Source organism: Psittacula echo, assembly GCF_963264785.1.
Source record: "Psittacula echo genome assembly, chromosome: 8".
NCBI lineage: Eukaryota > Metazoa > Chordata > Aves > Psittaciformes > Psittacidae > Psittacula > Psittacula echo.
The window spans coordinates 2,615,232-2,632,552 of NC_137744.1; the positions used below are offsets into that span (position 1 = coordinate 2,615,232).

The 17,321-nt window shown below is 53.6% G+C and overlaps 1 protein-coding gene across 1 annotated transcript; it reads right to left on the bottom strand.

Annotated features, from left to right (window-relative positions):
• Positions 1-3,799: 3,799 nt before the first annotated feature.
• On the bottom strand, positions 3,800-16,765 carry LOC308224705 (trimethyllysine dioxygenase, mitochondrial-like; the record flags this gene model as incomplete). Its single annotated transcript, XM_080624878.1, has 10 exons — positions 3,800-3,931; positions 5,083-5,221; positions 6,029-6,265; positions 9,728-9,847; positions 10,891-11,170; positions 11,901-12,077; positions 12,975-13,152; positions 14,924-15,082; positions 15,662-15,757; positions 16,580-16,765. 10 exons carry the CDS (start codon positions 16,763-16,765, stop codon positions 3,800-3,802), a joined length of 1,704 nt encoding a protein of 567 aa, XP_080481004.1.
• Positions 16,766-17,321: the final 556 nt, after the last annotated feature.

Sequence of the window (17,321 nt, forward strand, 5' to 3'; positions counted from 1 at the left end):
CAGTGAGGTGCTTGCTTTCATGAAAGCACAGCACAAGAGAACTCTTCCCAGCAGGAAATGCCTCCCTTCCCATGCCCAGGAATAGCCCCCAAACCCCAGGGCACAGGTGCTGCAGAGAGGCCTCTTTGAACACCCACCCTCTTCTCAGCACCCTTTGGTCCCCAGCCCTGCGCTCAGACCCTCCTGGGCTTACTGGGGAGGAGTTGGATGGAGCAAGCGGCCATCCCCGTGGGAAGTGCCCACATCTCCTGGCCCAGGGCACAGTCACAAGGGTGGAAGCTGCTCTGCAGGGCCCGGGAAGGAGCTGGGAGCCAGCACCAGGCATCTTCCTCTCTCAGGATGCAGGATGCAGCTCAGGGTGGGCAGAACAACCCCTGGGCACCTCCATGGCTCCATAGGATTTTCCCTGCTCAGGGAAAGCTGAAGGTCTCAAAAAACACCCAGTTTTGGGGAAGGACAAACTGGAAAGAGTGAAGTCCCTTCCTTTTCCTTTGAGCCTGGAAACAGCCAGCAATCAAAGCTAACAATGGTACCTTTTCCTATGAGGATCACGTAAATGGGACAGGCAGCAGGCTCCTGCTGGCTTCCTCCTCAAAAATCCCCCACCCCATCAGAGAGCCCAGTGAGCTCTCACTGCTCACAAAGACACCCCTTCCCAACCCCCTCACCTCCCATTCCTTTTGTGCACAGCCCCCTGTGCTTCTCTTCCCCACGGAAAGCCTTCAGTGGGACCCAAGAGCTAACGGGGAGGACTGAGGTGGGGGATGCACCAGCGCAGCCCTGTGACCCGCAGGGGAGCTGGGGGCTCTGGGGCACACTGTGGGGGAACAGGAAGCTCTGAGGTGTACTGGGGGCAAATGGGGTTCCTGATGTTACCAGCACGTAAATGGGGGGCTCTGGTTTCACCACATCGAGCACTCTGGGAGCACCGAGCGCTGAATGAGGGGCTGGCTGCACAGCCAAGAGGCAGGGGTCCCAAGGGCATCCGGAGGAGACAAAACACCAGTGCTGGGGCTGAACCGGATGGGCTTTAAGGTCCCTTCCTCCCAAACCAGGCTGGGATTCAAAGGGGCACCGCTAATCCCAAACCCACGTCAGGAGGACAATTTCGTGCCTCTTCTGCCACCTTGTGGCCGATGCAAGAACGAACGATGAGAATGCAACCGAGCTGCCGTGGTTACTGCTCCTCACGTTTATTCCACGTTGATGGGCAATACAGACTTAGTTTCAAGCTCCTAATTGCTTGAAATGGGTATTTTGTTAAGATGATCACTTTATAAATAATTTATCTAGAGACTTGGTGCTTAGCTTTGGAAAAGGCCTTAAACACATCCATTGGATCACCAGGGAAGGGGAAGGAGAAGGAAGCAGTTCATCATTTATTGGCTGAAAGAACTCGATTACAAAACCTGATCCGGTAGCATTAGAGCAGAGAGGGCCTGTTCCCTGACACGCACAGCAAGTGCCCGGCTCACCAGGCACTGACTGCCAAAAAGCCCTGGGCCTCCAGAAAAAGCTGCACAGGGAGAATTTAGCCCTCATGGGAAGTAGGGGGAGATGGAGCTCAGGATTTAAACAAAGCCCTCTCCACTCCATGGTTTAGTGCTGGAGTGGCTACATTAGAGTAACACCGATGAGGAAATGTGTTCTTCTACATTCACCATAAGCAATTGCCCCCAGAGAGGTTACTCCGGCCCCCCAAGGAGTGTGGCCTGGGCTCGGCTCTTAAGAGGAGGCTGACGTCTGAAGAGCACAGCCCTCGGCAGCAGCAGGGTGAGCAATGACAGCCACCACGTTCCCTGGCAGGAAGGCACCTATGTCACCATGACCCGTCACCAACACACTTGTGCCAGCCCCAGACCTGCCCGCTCCAGCTCAGGGCAGCGGCAGGTAAAGCTGATGTCCACAGTATTCCCCTCATATCCTGGAGGCACACGGAGGCAAAAAGAGCTCAGGAACCCTCGGTACCACCAAATAACTTGTGAGAGGACCCCACCACTCCAGGCTTTCCAATAGAGATCCTTTGGTTCAGAACACAGAGATGGTTTGCTGTCACCACCACACTCCCAGCCATGGATTCACCCAGCAGCACAGGGGAAAGCCACCCCCGGAGCACCAGAGTGTGACCGTGTATGGAACCACTGGGTTTGCTGCTACTTCCACACCATCAATGAAGATGTGTGAAACGCCCCAGCTGCATTGCGCTGGTGTAACTGGCACCCAAGGAGAACCTGGCAAAGAAAGTAACAGACTGGATGCTGCAGGCTGCTCAGGGAATTCACTGCCTCAGCCTAGAGGAATACTCAATTCCTGACTGTGCCCGAGGCTGCTGTTCACAGAGATGGGAACCCATCCTGGAGAGATGAACCTCACAGAACCAGCTCACTTCAGGCTGCTGTTACCAGCCACCATGGCTCATGTTTCCCCTCCTCACCCCTCTACCCTCTGATCCACAGCTCCCTGCCAAGCCTTCACTGGGAAGCTCCTGGTGCCTGCGGCACTGGGAAATACTGTGAAAGTCAGCCTCAGGCAGCTCAGGCCACACTTGCATGGGTCTCTCAGCACTAGAATCTATACAGTCAGTGTTTAGATTAAATGAAGGCAGCAAAGGCAGCACTTGTACCCGGGACACAAGAGCATCCTGCTTGCACAGGAGGGCCAGGGGTGAAAGGGACCAGCCCTGGTTTAAGGTCTAGTATAGCAGAGCAGACACCTCCAAAGACACAAATCCTAAAATCCCCTCTTGGTTCTTAAATTCCCATGTTTCTAGCATTCCGCTAATAACAGGAGGATCTGCCCTTTTTCTTTACACTGAATCCCTCTGATGTGCTAGATCAGTTTATCCCCCAACTGGCCGGAGCCAAAAGGCACCTCTGTGTTCACTGCCTCCATACGCAGGAGGATCTGGTGAAAACACCACCCAAACTGGTCAGCCCCATCCAGCAGCTGGTGAAATGACAACCTTACACAAAGCCTTTCTTCAGGAAAGGTGAAGGAGCAGGCACAGGGGGAGATCTGACAGCAAATCCTGTGGCTGCTGAGCCTTCGCCCTCAATTCAAGCACAAGAACACACATACGGCGTTACTGGAAGTCAAGGAAACACGAGACCTACATCCCTCATCTAACACAGCTCTCCTTCCCAACATGCAGCTCTTGCTACTTCCCCTGTTCCTTCTAACCTAAAGCTCTTCAGAAAAACCCTCCCAAGAGGGGGTTCTCCCTTTGCAGGCCACCTCTCCAGCAGCATGGCTTGTATCAGTCACTGCTCTTGGGGTATGTGGTATGTTTAAGAAGCCACTGAAATTTGCCAGCACCCCTCAGTTTGAGTAGTGGCATGTTCACATCAAACAGGGGCCAGGTTTTCCTTTTCTCTAGAAGGGCTGAAGTCCAGCCTGGGGTGAGACAAAGCCCCAGAGATTTCCATTCTGCTCTGCTGAAGAAAACAATCCAGAAACCTGGAACTCCAGCTGGCAGTAGGCTGAACAGCAGGGATAAATGCAGAGTCCAGATCCTGAAGGCACTTGGTTGGAGGAGCACTTCCCGTGGAGTGATTAGCCCTTCCTGGGCAGAGCCAAGACAGTCTGAGGGGCTGGAGCAAGCAGGCTGGGTGCAGACAGCAAGAGGTGGCTGTGCTCAAAGGCAGAACAGGGTCCCGCAGAGCTCCCACAACTTCCTTTGGCTTCCACTTGCTCCCTCTCCTGAGCAGGCACCGGGAATGGCTCAGAGAGGGTGGAGGGCTTTGAGGTATGTGCAACATCGCCGGGGTGACACCAGCAGGGCCCCGTGCACGTGGCCGGGCTAAGCCTGCAGTCCCAGCAGGCGCACGGTGTTGAGCACATCGTCCCTCGTCAGGTAGCAGCCGCAGAGCTGGCGGTACCCGGTGAACGCCTCCCGCCCGTGCAGGACACGCCAGTTGTCTATGAACAGGGCCTGCAGGAGCAGAGAGGAGGCCATCAGCAGGGCAGCCACCACGGCCAGCACCCTCTGGCAGGACAGGTCTGAAAGCTGGAGGCCCCTCAAGACTGGAAGAGCAGGTGAGGGTTTGCCAGGGTGGGCATGTCCACTCCTGCTCATCACTGTCACACAGCACAAGACCACAGCCAGATGTTTCATGGGATCTAGCACAGCTCTCTACCTGAAGCAGCAGTTCTGCTCTGCTGCTCACCAGGAGTTAAAACACAAGGGCTAGCAAAGCACAGTCACATTACGGGCTGTTTCTTTGCTTTTCTACTGGAGAGGCTGGGCAGTAGTTCATCAGCAACAGAGGGGCCATCTCCTGCCTCTAGAGTGTCACTTCCCCCCAGCATCAACAGGAACAGAAGGGGGGGGCGGTTCTAAGATCATCCGTTTCCCTGCTGGATCCTCTCATTTCTGGGGCCCTGGGCTCAGGCTGAATCTAGGCCTGAAGGAATAAAACCCCTTCAAGCACACACAGCTGAATGAAGAAGCTATGCACTGCAACACCTTCAGGTCTACAACCTTGGCTCCAGCTCTTCAAGCTCTTCCAATGCTGAACCCAGCATCAGCCTTTCAAAGCACAGGGCAGAGCATTTTCCTTCCAATACCAAGGTGTGCTAAGGCATCTTAGCTGCTTCTGGGACACTGCCCAGCTCTCCTGTGACTCACTGCCAATGTGAGGGTTCAAAGATAACCTCAGAGCTGAAGTAAATTCAGCTTCCTACACCTCTGTATTTCCATCACACTGGAAGTTTCTTCTGGAAGAAGTCTGAGGTTGAACACCAGGTGTTCCCAGCCCCTCTGCTTCTGAGGATCCTCACTGCAGTGACTGAGAAGATCTTTCTCCTCTCCTCTAGCTGGGCCCAACTTTGCCCTGAGGCAGGGTTTGAACTAAACATTTCCACCTTACCTGGAAGCTCATATTCGTTTAGAACAGGAGGAACACATCCCCCTGCAACAGACGCCAGCACTGTAATACAGATCACCTTAGAAGAGTTGCAAAGAAAGCTGCAGTATGTGGAGCTTGCCTGAAGCAGTCACCTTAGTGGCAGCAAGCACATCCAAAGGACCATGCTTCCCTCCCTGCACAAAACCCAGGCGAGTCTCCCAGCTCCAAGCCCTACCTTGCCTGGCTTCAGTTTGACCCAGAGCTCGTTCTCTGGCCTCCGGAGCTCAGTGGTGAGGGTGCGGTGAGCAGCGTACCAGCGGTGCACAACGTCGTACGTCACCGTGTTGATGACAGCACGATCATAGTTGTTGTATCTACAAGCAAAGAAGAGGACAGAGACAGCCCATATGGCTCCACGAGCACAGCCAGGTATTCGCACAGGGAACCGCAGGAGCCTGGGGGACCAGGCAGTATTTAAGGGAGGCCAGAGAGATGACATGAGAGGTTACACTGCAAGTGCAGGACTGGCAGGAGAATACCCAGCACTGGGAGCAAGGAGTTTACTATCAAGTGTAAAACTGTTCTTGCTGGTGTCCTATGGAAGGATGTGCCGCAGCACAGGGCGAGGCCACAGGCTGTCAGAATAAGAGTGCAAAGCAGTGCTGAACAGGCTCCTGCACTCAGCCAGGCTGGCGTTCCAGAAAGCAGCCCAAATTTCCTTTGGAAGTGGTGCAGTCCACACTCTCCCTGTATGCCAGGCTGATTCCTAGAGGCTTTTTCAAAGAAGGGCTGAATCCTACTGCCTCTCAAATGAAAAGAGATGGGGGCATGGAGCTGAAGTGAGGATGAGAGGAGTGAAAAGCCAGAGCTCAGCACTGACACCCATCCTTGTCTGGGTGGTTCTGACACATTCTCTAAAGCAGCCGTGTACAGCCCAGGAGGAAACATGGGCTGTCCCTGCGGCTTCACCCCTGCCCCTCAGGTATAGATTGGTTTTTCATAGAACCACAGGCTGGTTTGGGTTGGAAAGCACCTTAAATCTCATCCAGTTCCAACCCCTGTCCTGGGCAGGGGCACCTTCCATTAGAAGGTGTCAGTTTAGGATACCTCTTGAAACCCCTCCCCTGTCTACCACAATCCCCTTGCCTCCCCATTAGCAAGAGGCTTCACATGGGTGTTACCTGATGAGATAAAGCTCATTGTTCCAGGGGCAGACACTGAGAACTGGCCCAATTCCAATCATGTGGTTGTGGCAGTCTCCCACACTCTCGACATGCTCGTGCTTCAGCGGGACCTTGGTGAGCAGCTCAAATTGGTCTGGGGCACGCTGGAGAACCCACTCTGCCGCATAGAAACCATCCACCAGCAGCGTCCGCCCACCCGTGCCCTCGTGCTTCAGGCAGTGGAACACTTGGATGCTGCATGAGCAAGAGAAACCAGAGCAAGAAGACCCCTTGGCTGCCTGTCCCGTGGCCAAAGTGCTCCCCATCAGGTGTAGGTGGATGCAGCCACCCTTCTGGTTTCACTGAGGCCTGCCAGGGAATGGAGACAGACCAGCAATTAACAGCTGTGCCTGCCGGTTCTTAAGGCCTAATCTACACCAACTCAGAACAAGAGGACAGTGAAGAAATGCTGGTTGTACTTTTGGAGTTGTCAGGAAGTACGAGGGTGTCCAGGGTGACTCTCATTCAAAGGCACAAACATTATGGTCTCCCACAGGGCAACACATTAAAGACCCTTTGGAAAGCCTGGAGGAGTCCCCAGCGAGCATCTTACCTACAGGCACATCCCTCCCTAGTGGGAAACCGTCCAACTCAGCTTCTGTCCTTCCATTACTTCTCCGAAGCTTCCCTCTTCCTCTGTCCAAGCAAGGTGGGCATTGCGCTGTTAGGAGCAAACACCCAGGAGCTGCCTCCAGCCACCTCCCCTTGTTAGAAAATGAACTGTTACCTTCTGGGAAAGCCTTTACCTTCTGCTCTCCCTTCAGGGCCTCTGAACCCAGTCCCACAGCAGGGGATGGGGCAGCACCTCCCAGCTCCACACTCACCAACACCTTTTCACCTGGGTGCTCTATTCACCCTTTACAAAGTCAGTGCAGGAGCACTGGAGCAAAGGCCACTCTGTGCCTCAAAGGCAACAACCTCCTCCTGCAGCTCAGGGCTCTGAAGAAGCCTCTTCTCTGGGCAGGCTCTTTGGTACCTGAGGAGCTGGATAATAAGTTGCAGTCTTTCCCATAGCTTGGGGATTTTCTATCCTCTACCCTTTGTAATAACTTAACCTGAGACTTGTCAGGTCTCAGCCAAAGCAGTGGGGAGGAAGCAGACATTGAAATGAACCCATCTTTCTTGAAAAACACCTCATTTCACTCAGAAGCAGGTCAAAGACTCAAGCGTTTTGGCAGCAAGTCTGGAAGAGGCTGGGAAGAAAGGATTTCTGGCAGAGATGGGGGATCAGGAAAGCCAAAAATTCATGTTCTTCCTGCACAACTCTGGCTTTGCAGAACTACAAGCATCAATGGTTAGCTCTACTAATTAAGCCCATGTTGCCCTTGCTTGAGGCACTTCAGCTGGCTGCAGATGGAAGGTTCCCTACCTGAAAGGAACCCTTCCAAGTGGAAAGGAAAGATACAAAAAGAGCTAATGAGCTCTATAGTTCTGGCACCGAGCAGTCACATCAAAGCCCTTTTGAAGGCTGAAGTGCTGGTCTTATTTGATGTTGGGGGAGATTTTGTGAGCTCCTAAACCAAGTCAGCCAAGCAGGTCACACCAGGCAGGTCTCTGCAAACCATGGGTTCTGCACTCAGCTGTTAACTGGAAACAGAGAAGCCAACCACATGCAGTGTGGGGCAGCACCTGTGCTCTGTGTACTTCAGCTGCACAGAGCACAATCAAATCCCCTGACTTTGCTCCTGACATCGAGCTGCTTCCCAAAAGCTTCCTGCCCGGCAGGGCACAGACAGGGCTCAGGCTGCTCTGAGATCCACCTGCAGTCAACACATCTCCCCCCTTAGTCCCCCTCTGCTTTCCCAGCTCTGCACTGCAGACCTTTCCCATTCGGGTGTTTAGCAAGTTACAGCCTCACTTGGGAAGAGCTGATCCTGCCCCGGGGCAGGAGGTGTGGATTGGGTGACTTCTCTTTGCAGCCTCATTTGCAGGAGATCACATTACCTCCACACATCTCCCCCAGGCTATTTCCCCTCTTGACTCAGATAAAAGCAGACAAAAACACTACTCAGGCTAGAAATTAAGCCTGAAGTCTCTTGCACTTCCCCCTGATCTGCTGCCTTTCCGCCTCCAGCTGCGTATCAAACTCGCACCCAAAGGCTGTACCAGAAGAGCAGTTTGCAGAACAGCATTTGTGAACCAATGCTGCAGCTACAAAACGCTTTTTAAAGCACAGAAGGGTGTGAGCTGGGGGAGCCTGGCTTCTGCCCACCTGCAGGGCTGCAACCCTGCCAAAATGCAGCCCCCAACCTGTGTGAACTGGTGCAGAGCAAGGTGAGCAGGGCCTCTGAGGTACCTCTCCACGCTGTGCCAAGGGGAGCTGCTCTCCCTCCTCTCCCGAAGCTCCTCAGCCCGCACAGCTGGCCCGATGAGGGTGAGGAGGGTTCGCCCCAATCAGCAGGGGTAAGGCAAAGCAAACCTGTCCAGCAGCAGCTTTGTTCAACAGCTCATGAGGGGCGCTTGCTGCAGGGGAAGCTCTGCTTTGCCACATGTACCCAAAAGACACCTCAACCCAGCTGCTCACCCCCACAAATGCTGTGTGGCACCTCAGAGGCTCTGAGAAGAGACTGTGAGAGAAGCTTCAGGGTAGCACAGGAACGACCACAGCATTCAGCCGCCTTTGTGACTACAAGGGCTACTTGAACCACAGCAATACCAAGCTGCAGTCACTATCTAACAGCCAAGTCCTTCACTGCCTGCATTCTGGAAGCCCCAGAAGTTCCAAGCATAGGGAAAAGTGACCTACAGACTTCCGCCACTGCACAGGGATCAGACACGACCTGGAATTGCTGAGCGACCAGTGCAAGTTGAGACAAGGGGGGCACAAAATTACAAAATGAAACATATAAACGTTTAGAATCAGTTTTAAGTAATGTTAAGTTTGACGGCTTTGTAACAGTAGCAATGGAAAATTACTGAGGTGCATGACACACAGAAAAAAAATAGCGTACAGCTAGAGAACATACTGAGAATTCTTGTGTAAGATAAACCGCTGTAGTTGACGTAGTTTTAGGCCCTATGACCTTAGTACAAAATGAGTGTAAGAAAAACAGGCTAGAAGAACAGGACACAAGGATAAGGAGTATCTGGGAATGGCAGGTGTCCAGGATGGGCTGCAGTTAAACTAAGTGGTAAGTAGGAGGATAGGAGGACTATTGTGTCTCTGGTGCTAACAAACCAATTAAGCTGGTATAAACATCTACTGGGTGCTTCAAAGGCTGCCAGAAGTGATGAAGATTCTTGGAAGAAATAAACGACCCTCAGAGACCACCACCACATTTTTGTATGCATGTGGGGAACTTTTTAGAAAACGATGTAATCCATCCGTAGCCTCATGAATATGTATGTATGCCCAGTGGCTGTATAAGGACGGCTTGTGCAGCAATACGGGGACACGCGTTAGGGGGAGCTATCCCCCGTGTCTGCCGGCGCCACAATAAAGAATCACAGAATCCCAGAATCCCGAGGGTTGGAAGGGACCTCAAAAGATCATCTAGTCCAAGCCCCCTGCAAGAGCAGGGTAACCTAGAGTACATCACACACCTGCTTGTCAACTTGAAAACTTTGTTGGCAAGTTTGTTCCTGGAGTTGTCTCTGAATCAAAGTACATCCCAGCATCAGCACTGGAGACAGCACAGCCCCAGCAGAAGCACTCACCCACAGGGCTCCTGGAAGTAGGTTGTGTCTGTGTGACGATCCAGAGCCAGCTTGGTGTAGGCAGTGTCTCCCCGGGAGAAGTCCGAGGTGAAGTACCACATCCTACCATAAATGGTCTCCCTGCAAAAGGGACAGGCAGTTACAGCATGGGCTGAGGGAGCAGCGGGTGGGAAAGCAGATCCCCTCCTGCTTTGAGGTCACTCCCCTCCAGCCTCTGCACAGAGGAAATTAAAGCAGAACAACAACATTCACACTGCCAAGAGCTGGTGCTTCTTGTGCCTCCTCCAGTGTTCAACTTCTCACTCTCCTCCCCAAAAGACTGATGGGAACTGTCAAACCAAGGAAGCCCCTGAGCGGCACGAGGAGCTGCCAGGGCACAGCCAGCCCCTGCCTGCACCCACCCACCACCAAGCCTGCTTCTGTTCTCAGGATCTTGTGTTTTCTGCCACCTTCCCCCCTACAACATGCACAGAAGGAGACAGACAGAGGGACAAACTGTGCTCAGGGGCTAAGGGGGAGGGTACCTGGAGCAAAAAGCTGCCTGCATATTCCTTGGAACCCCTCATTTCTATTTATTTCTACTCATTAGAAGCAATCCCTCCTCTCCCAGCGGCGTAAGGCAAGTCAAAGTGTTTCTGCAGCTTGGACAAGAGTTGAAACACAAACCCTGTCCTGCCATGCTGTTGGGCTGTTTTAAACACAGCAGAAACATTTCTCACTGTTTTTCTTCAGTGAGAGCTACAAACTGGTTCTGATCTCCCTGGCTCCCAGGGCCACGGCTGCCCTCCTGACCTTCCAAGTCATAACAGGAAATGCTTCTCTGGGCAAAGCTCTGCTCTTCCCAAACAGGCCACTTCCTCCAGTTCCTCCTCTCTGTGCACAGCCCCACTGTCACAAAAGTCACCACACGCTCCCGAGGCAGCTGCACAGCCTCATGATCCAGCCCTCACCCAGGAAGAGGCAGATCCCACAGTGCAACACTCCAGCTCGGTTCCAGCACAGTGGCCAAGGCTGTGGAAGACGCAGATGTTTGCTTTGCAAACCAGGCCACACTGCACGACACACAGGACAAGGCAGCAGCACCTTCCCAACCAGCTGAGCAGTCTGCCCTTCACAGCTCCTGACAAAGCTGTCACTGGCATTCCCAGGGCAGCCCCTGTTACCTGATCAAGCTGATCCTTTCTGCCACGATTTCTGTGTCCTCTTTGGTGGGCGCAACATTCTCCACAAAAGCGATGCCATAAAGCAGGAAGTTCTGCAGGAATTCCTTCGGCCCCGCATCTGTCTCCAGGAAGCTCCGGCGGTCCACGGAGGGCACCTGGGCCTGCCGGTAGATTTCAGCATTCCAGAGGATGCGGGGCTGCATCACCTGCTGCTTCTGCCCCTCGTAGCTGTTCTTCACCAGCCACTCCAGCCCATAGCGCGTCACGTGCCCATCCGGCCCTGAGGCGAGGGACCAGAGTCACAGTCACCACCAGTGCATGCCACAGCCCCAGGTCATGATCAGCACACCCACCAGCCTCAGACAGTCCTCACCCTGTTAATTTGTCTGGTGACAGACTCTTTGCACCCTGATGCCACCCACACTAATGTCTGGTTCAGGCTACAAGTCCTGAAAGCATCACTGTTGCTGCAAGGAGCCAAATTCAGAGCCAAGGGCCTCAACTTCAGTGGTTCTGGGCTTTGCTGACAGAACTCCATGAGGAAGTTGAGCACTGAAGACCAGCCCATAACTAAGGGTAAGTTACAACAGAAGGGAGAGAGCAACTGAGAAGGACGGACAGAAAACGTGAGTTCTGACCAGGGATACCCGCTCAAACAGCAGGAAAAAGGAACCCAACCGTTTCTTGACCAGTCTGCTCACTCCCTGCATTGCTGCTGGGTTCAAACCAACCAGTGAAACACCAGACACTGAAGATACTCACATCTCTACCCAAAAACGGCTGGCGAGGAGGGGGAGGAAAACACAGCCACACATTTAAGACCGAGACATGTTACAGCAACCCCAACTGTTTAAAATCTGCTTAGGGCCAGATCTCTTCCCAAAACAGCTACTGATTTAGAGACAAGGCTGTCCTCTCCCAGCACACCTAAGACCAGGATCCATCACCGAGGCTCCCTCCAAGCAGGGCTGGTGGCCCAGAACCCATGGAGCAGGCGCTTTGCTACCTACAGGTGAGGAAGAGCGTGGTCTCATCCACTCGCACAGCCTTAGGTTTGATGGCCAGGTCCACGCTGGCTGTGTCCAGGCTGCGCTGGTTGGTCTTGGCATTGTAGCAGGAGCCGGAGCAGCAGTGGTCCCGCAGCCACACAAAGTCCAACCGCATCAGTGTGTTGGCGTACCTGAGCTCTGCAGAGGAGGCCGGGCTCAGAGCTGCACTGGTGCCAACAGGCGGAACCATCACCCAGAACTGAGCCCACAGGTTAGGATCCCACTGACTGACAGGGGATGCACAGCTGGTTTGTCACACTACGCAGTGTCTTCATGGAAGGCCTGGCTGTCACTGAGCTCACCATGGGCTCCCTTCTTACCTAGCTCACCCTGCAGCAGGAAGGAGTAGAGCTAACATGCTGCTCACGTAATTACCTCTTTCATTTCTCTTCAAGTAGTAAATTCAGAGCTGTACATAACCTAGCTGCAGATCCCAGTACAGTAATACAGGTAAGAGTCAAACAAATAATCACCCCAACATCCAAGCTACACAAAGGCTACAAACCCCACCAAGACCTTGAGGCAAGGCCTTGATATCCATTTAGTGTTAAAGCCTCTCCTCCTTGTTCCATTCCAGGACAGCTTGGGAATGCTCAAAGCCCTTCAGAAGGGGGAGCCAGCAGGGAAAAGAGGAGAGCGCTTCCTGCTCGAGTCCCACTCAGCTCTGAATCCAAGTATCCAAGGTCACTTTGCAGTGGGAAAGCAACAATATCCTTTCTTGGGGCCACTGTGTGGGATAAAAGAACAAACAATTCCCCTTGCTTCTGAGTGACCCAAGTACCAACATCTAACTGGCCTCAGCAGACAGAGGCTGGACCAGACCAAACAGGTCCCGGGGAAATCTGTGCCTCGGTTGCCAAGTCACCTCCAAACCCAGGACAAAAGTCAGTCCTGCCTTTGGGAATTCCCAGAAGGAACATGGAACACAGAGACCAGCGTGCACCCCTCTAGCACAGCCCATTTCAGAAGAACACAGGTAACTGAAATCACTCCCAGGGACTGGCTGGGAGCAGGGACACGGGAGCCAGCACGTACCGAGGTGGTCGTGGTGTAACTGCCAGGCACACTTGAGGGACTCCGGCACCGTGTGGTGGCAGCGAGTGGCAGCAGCGAGGACGGGCCTGGTGTCACCGGGCGGCCGCAGCAAGGCAGGGCTGGAGCTGCCACACAGCCGGAGAAGCCCCACCAGCCTCTGACGCCACATCCTGAGCTGCTGGGAGAGATGGGACAGAACTGGTGACACTGGTGACACACAGGGGGTGACACACACACAGGGACACACACACACGGGGGTTGCTGCTGCTGCCCAGCCTAGCCCCAGCCCCACATCCCCATGCCAGGCACTGGCAGCACTCTGGGAAAGCTGGACTCATCCCCACAATCACCACTGATGGACACAAGAGGTGAGAGAGAGCTCGTGCACTGAGGAGGGGAGAAGTGGGTGGGATCAAAGGAAAGGCTGATGAGAGCTGGGAGGCCCATTTTCAGGCTCTTCTCTCTTGTTGGCCTCCCCCCCTTTCTGGGATAAGGGCAGGAGAGGAGCAGGAGGGAAGCTGGTGCTGCACGTGAGCCCTGCTTGCCCCCAGCTCCTGCCCATCACTCACCGACAGCAATGAACTGTCAGGGGCTCAGGGAGCTCTCTCACCAACCTCAGCCCATCCAATGCAGCAGCAACAGACACAGGGTGTCTCCTGCTTTGTGACTCCCATAAATCACAGCAGAAAACAGTCCTGGGAAACAAATGAACGCCCAGGATTTACCAGGCAAAGCAATTCCAGAAGGGACTGCAACGTGCTGCCAAAGCCTCATCTGCTGCAGGTCTTGGCCTCTCTCTGGCCTCCCCACTTTGAATTCCCCATTCCTGGCCAGAACTACAGAGCTATAGGACAGAGGGAAAGTGACCTTGGGTAGAGGCACAGGAACTGGAGGAAACCAGGGATTAGGTCAGTTCTAGAAGAGCACCAAAACACTGAGGAGGAGGACGAGGAGGATCTCTGCTGCCGCTGAAGGACACCACCAGCACGGAAGAGAATCCAACCAGGGTTAATCTTTGCCTGGAGATCATGGGACCATTTCTCAGAGGGAGATCTGTAACGACTCCTCAATTCAAGGGCAAAACCTTCCAAGCATTAAGATGTGAAGCCACACAGAGCACCCTGTCCTGGTCATCCATTCCTGGAGGGCAGGTCTCAACCCAGCAGGATTTAACAGCGCTTTGGTCTCAAATGCACAGAAATGTGGCACCACTGGGGAGACACAGACTCGGGGAGCTTTGCTTATCGAAGACCTGTGATTTTCCTCCATGCTTTCTCAACACTGGAGCTGTGGCTGCCCCACCTGCTTCTCCACTCCAGAGCTGAAGATTGCAGAGCTCTCGAAGTATATTTATATATATAACAGCCTTACTAGGCTGTTTTTCATTCCCTGGTGTAGAACTGTCCAGTGATACAGTTTTGCTAGGCTCAGCCGTATTTATTGACAGGACAGAAAAGGCAAAAAGCGGAGCATCGTCAGGGTGCAGTGGAATTGTAAAAAACCAATCTTTTAAATCTATAACAATGAGCGGCCAGTCCTGAGGAATAGCAGTGGGTGAGGGCAGGCTTGCTGCAAAGGGCCCATGTCTTCCAGAACAGCATTTACTGCCCAGAGGTCCTGCAAAAGCCTCCACTTTCCTGACTTTTTCTGGATAGCAAAGATCGGTGTGTTCCAAGGGCTTTGAGTTGGAACTGTATGTCCCATCCGCAGTTGCTCATTCACAGGATCGTTGAGATGTCACAGCTTTTCTGCAGTCAGAGGCCACTGATCAACCCAGACAGGTGTAGCCGTAAGCCATGTCAGTTTTAGGGTAAGCTGCTCATCAGTGGCTCCTAGATAAAATTTTGTAGCCGCACGTTCCATTGGGATAGTGCCTCTCGTCCCCACAGTGTCACCGGAATTGGGAGGAGCAGAGGCTTAAGCGTTGCCGCTCGGTTCTCAGGACCTACAATTAGTATCAGAGATTTGCTCTGGTAGGGACTTATGTGGCCGCCTATCCCAGTCACCGAGGTCTGGGCCGGCTCCGAATCCCAATGCAGAGGCCAATCTTGGACCGCAATGATGGTAACATCCGCGCCTGTATCTATCAGACCATTGACAGTTATTTCCTGATTGACGGAATTACAGACCTTACAGCTGAACATTGGTCTTTTTGGTTTTAAGTCCTCAGTCCAATAAACCATTGGGACCCCGGTGGAGCCGAAACCTTTCTCTAGTCTTTGGGAATCAGTCAAAGTTTTTTGATTCTCATCCTGCATCGCAAAAAACGGGATGAGCTGGGCGATTTGGGATCCCACTGGTATAAAACACAGGGGTTGAGGGGTCCACACCGTAATTTTTATTTCCCCTTTATAGTCCGCATCAATTACCCCTGGCAGCACGAACAGGCCCATAAGGGTGGTGGAGGAGCGTCCCAGGAGCGGGGCTTGTCCTTCCGACAGGGGCCCTTGTACTCCAGTGGGTATAGCTACAGGCTTTGAATCTACTAAGTGTGTAGACTGGGAGGGGCCAAGTCCAACCTGGCACTGCTTCGGCTGGCTGCCCTGAGTTGGTTGCTGTCACCCCTATCCACGCGCCCTGGGGGCCCTGGGGAACACTTGGTATCCTCGCGCCCTTCCCCTTGGTGCTTCGGTGTCAAGTTTCCCTACACCAGGGATTCTGGTAGGAATTTCCCCTCCTTGTCGTACCTTGACCTGCAGTGATTGGCATAGTGCCTGCCTTTTCCGCGCCTTGGGGATATTCGGGGGCCCTTTGGGCAGTCCCATCTCATATGGCCCATCTGGCTGCAGGAAGAACAAGCCCCCTGTACTTGACAAGCAGCAAAGGCTTGGGTCACAGTTTGCATTTGCCACGTCTGGGTTCCCACTACATTACAAGCCTCCACCACCTGGGGGATATTTGCATCAGGATTAGCCGCTGGTAGCGAATCAAGGATCTTTTTGCAATCGACATTAGTGTTGGCTACCACAAGTTTCTTTAAAAGAACTTGACGGGCTTCAGGGTGTTCAGTCTGTCACTCTAACACATCATTTAGCCGGTCAATAAACCTCATATATGGTTTGGTAGCTTCTTGTTTTATAGTGGCGAAGGACTTTGAATCACCCCCATGTCCCTCAGGAAGGCTAAACATGGCTTTCAACGCTTCATTCTGTCCGTGGACCAGAGCCTCTCTAACAATCCACAACTGTACATTATGCTCACGAAAGGGTCCCTCACCCAGTAGAACATTGGGCCCGATACCTTATCGGGGATCCCCCTGCTGGCGCCCCACATCTTCTGTGGCAACACGCTCACAGGTATCCCTCCAAGCCTGCTGCTACATCATATGTTGAGTCGGGGTTAATATTATCTGCGCCAAAGTGCATCAGGCATTGGGAAGCATCAAGATGGTATTAAAAACTGACTGAATGAGACCTTTCATTTATGGTGAGTGGAGCCCAGACTCCTTTACACCACGTCGAATCTCCTTAATCAGGCTCCATTGGAATCCTTCCCATTCCGCTGCCCCATTTGCTTGTAAAAGGACAGGCATGGCGAGCGCTTTCAAGCACTCTACATCCCCTTCTGCCTGGTCTCTGGCAGTCTCAATACATTCCAACCCCCACACAGCAGCACTTGGAGGAACAGCGGCACAGGTGCTCGTTGTCCACGGTGTCACTTGACCACTCCACCTTCTTGCCCAGCTTCCGCTTGCGCAGATTCAGCGTCAGGCTGGAGTTCTCTGGCTCGGCAGCACCGATCTCAGTAACGGTGGTGCTGCCACAGCCGCCAGTCTCCGCTGCCCGTGCCATGGACCCAGGCTGGTGTCAACGGGAAGGGGAAGGGGGCCTGGCCACCACCGAGGCCCCGGAATGAGCGTGGAGATTCGGGAAGGGCCGGGCCGGACCGCTGTCGCTGCTGCCCCGGTGCAGTGCCCACCGACACCCCTGCATCCTGGAAACCAGCTCTAAAGACTGCGTCTGGGAAGCTGTAGCGTGAGCTCGCGCATGGCCTTCGCTTCCCTCCCTGCCCTCATATGCCCGGCTATTTCCTCGCTCGGGCTCTGTGGCTGTGAAGGCAGAGACAGAATGCATCGACAGAAGGTCCCCAAAGGCAGAAAGGGAAGTCATGGGGAGGGGCCTGGAGCAGCTTCTCTTGACTGACTGCTGTGTCAGTCACTCCTGGAACTGGGCGAGAGAAGCTTCCAGAAGTGCAGGAACCGGGGCCAATAAACAGGGGCATGTGCGAGCCCCTGGGGCACTCTCTCCACACCAAACACCCCCATTGGCAGACTGGTGATCTCTCCGTTTCTCTGCCGCCCCACCACCCCCCTTTCTCTCTTCCTCTCTTTTTTGAAAGCTGCTGAGT